General features: G+C 44.3%; 1 protein-coding gene across 1 annotated transcript in view; it reads left to right on the forward strand.

The window, feature by feature from the left end:
• The window catches only part of LOC134443905 (proprotein convertase subtilisin/kexin type 5-like), a gene marked incomplete at its 5' end in the record, with an annotated part of 12936 nt that overhangs the window by 1975 nt on the left and 8461 nt on the right, over positions 1 to 2500 (forward strand). The window contains 2 exons of the mRNA XM_063193434.1: positions 1 to 25; positions 2457 to 2500. The exon at positions 1 to 25 is cut by the window's left edge and continues 179 nt beyond it; the exon at positions 2457 to 2500 is cut by the window's right edge and continues 25 nt beyond it. Of these exons, the coding sequence (XP_063049504.1) occupies positions 1 to 25; positions 2457 to 2500 (69 nt within the window). The remainder of the gene's footprint in view (positions 26 to 2456) is intronic.

Here is a 2500-nt window from a genome sequence, read left to right on the forward strand (position 1 = left end):
TGCCTCTCCCTCAGCTGTGGAGAAGGTACGTAGGCCGTACACACACGTCGCTGTTAGTTACTTGCTCAGCGAATGAACTCAATAGAATATCAATGTGCTCCAGCGAGACTAGCAGGCAGTAGGCGAGTACTGTTCAAGCGATGCGATGTGGGCAGATCCCGAGTTGAAAATATTTTATCTTCGAGTGAGGCGAGCAAGCGAGTAACCAATTGGAAGGCAGAGTTCGGTACTTCTCGCCTGTTCATTGGCAGTTAAAGCCGCGGGAACTTTCAGCGAACGTTCCATGAAAGAGAGGCGAGTAGGCGAGCAAGTGAGAAGCTAGTAAATAGCAGCGATGTGTGTGTACGGCCCTTTAGTCCTAGGTTGGATATTGGGGTTAGTGCCAACAATATACAGTGCCCTCCATAATTATTGGCACCCCTGGTTGAGATGTGTTTTTTAGCTTCCAATTATTTTATTTTTTTTCTAAATAATATGGGACCTTAATGGAAAAAAAGAGAAAAATCCAACCTTCAATACAAGTGCATTTATTCAGTGGGGAAAAAATCCCACATAAAGAAATAATTATTTGACATCAAATAATGTGTGTCACAATTATTAGCACCCCTGGTGTTAATATTTTGTACAACCCCCTTTTGCCAACAAAACAGCACCTAATCTTCTCCTATAATGTTTCACAAGATGGGAAAAGACAGAAAGAGGGATCTTCAGCCATTCCTCTTTGCAGAATCTCTCTAAATCATCCAGAGACCTGGGTCCTCTCCTCTGTACTCTCCTCTTCAGCTCACCCCACAGGATCTCAATGGGGTTGAGGTCAGGGGACTGAGATGGCCATGGGAGGAGCTTGATTTTGTGTCTGGTGAACCATTTCTGTGTAGATTTGGCCATATGCTTAGGGTCATTGTCTTGCTGAAAGACCCAGTGACGACCCAGCTTCAGCTTTCGGGCAGAGGGCAACAGATTTTGATTTAAAATGTCCTGGTATTTCAAAGCATTCATGATGCCATGCACCCTAACAAGGTTCCCAGGGCCTTTGGAAGCGAAACAGCCCCACAGCATCACTGACCCACCCCCATACTTCACAGTGGGTATGAGGTGCTTTTCAGCATGCACATCTTTCGTGGTACGCCAGACCCACTTAGAGTGTTTGTTGCCAAAAAGCTCGATCTTGGTCTCATCTGACCAAAGCACACGGTCCCAGTTGAAGCCCCAATACCGCTTGGCGAACTCCAGACGCTTGCGTTTATGATTGTGAGTGAGGAAAGGTTTTCTCCGTGCATGCCTCCCAAACAGCTTGTTGGCGTGTAGACAGCGCCTGATGGTTGATTTGGAGACTTTGTGACCCCAGGATGCTACCATTTGTTGTAATTCTGTAACAGTGAGCTTTGGAGATCTTTTGATTTCTCTTACCATCCTCCTCACTGTGCGTGGTGGCAAAATAAACTTGGGTCCTCGCCCAGGCTTGTTTACCACTGTTCCAGTTGTTTTGAACTTCTTAATTATTCCTCTCACAGTGGATATGGGCAGCTGCAGTTGAGTGGCAATTTTCTTGTAGCCTCTGCCTGACCTGTGAAGGTCGACGCACATCTGCCTCACTTGTATGCTGTGTTCCTTTGTCTTTCCCATGTTTAAGAGTGGATAAGAGAAATGGCCTCGGTGTCACGTCATATTTATACCCCAGGGAAACAGGAAGTGATAAATTACTAATAAAATGTTCCTACATACTCTGGTAAACTTTGTAAACTACTGTAGAAATGACAGAAATGCTTCAATTATATTTATTTCCTGGGAATTGTTAAGGGTGCCAATAATTGTGGAACAGGTTATTTAATGAAAAATAATTATTTTTCAGTCAGGGATTTTTTTATTTTCTTACAATTCATTTGAGTTGAAGGCTACATTTTCCTACAATTTTCAGTGTGACAGTATTCTTCTGCAATAAACACTGAATTTATTTTAAGGCTTTTAACACATCTCAACCAGGGGTGCCAATAATTATGGAGGGCACTGTATCTAATACGGGACACATTTGGACCATAAGGCCGCACAAGATGAAGGAGGTGTAATGAAGACCATTTTCAGTCTAAACTCAACTTTGACAAAATATGTAGTTACTGCACTTTGCCTTTGTAAGGCAGTATGGCATTATGGCAGGCTAAAGAGAAGTGTACCAGAACAATATTATGATTTATGACATTTATAGCATAAATTAACATATTTGTAATGCTCAATACACAATAAACGGGCTGTGCGTGTGTGTGCGTGTGTGCATGTATGTGCTTGTGTGTGTCTGTGTGTGTGTGTGTGTGCGCGAGTGTGCGTGTGCGCGTGTGCGTGTGCGTGTGCGTGCGTGCGTGTGCGTGCGTGCGTGCGCGCGTGTGTGTGTGTGTGTGTGTGTGTGTGTGTGTGTGTGTGTGTGTGTGTGTGTGTGTGTGTGTGTGTGTGTGTGTGTGCAGGCGCTGTGGAGGATGATGACCATGAGGAGTGTGTGACCTGTGAA

Source organism: Engraulis encrasicolus, chromosome 3 (assembly GCF_034702125.1).
Source record: "Engraulis encrasicolus isolate BLACKSEA-1 chromosome 3, IST_EnEncr_1.0, whole genome shotgun sequence".
Taxonomy (NCBI): Eukaryota; Metazoa; Chordata; class Actinopteri; order Clupeiformes; family Engraulidae; genus Engraulis; species Engraulis encrasicolus.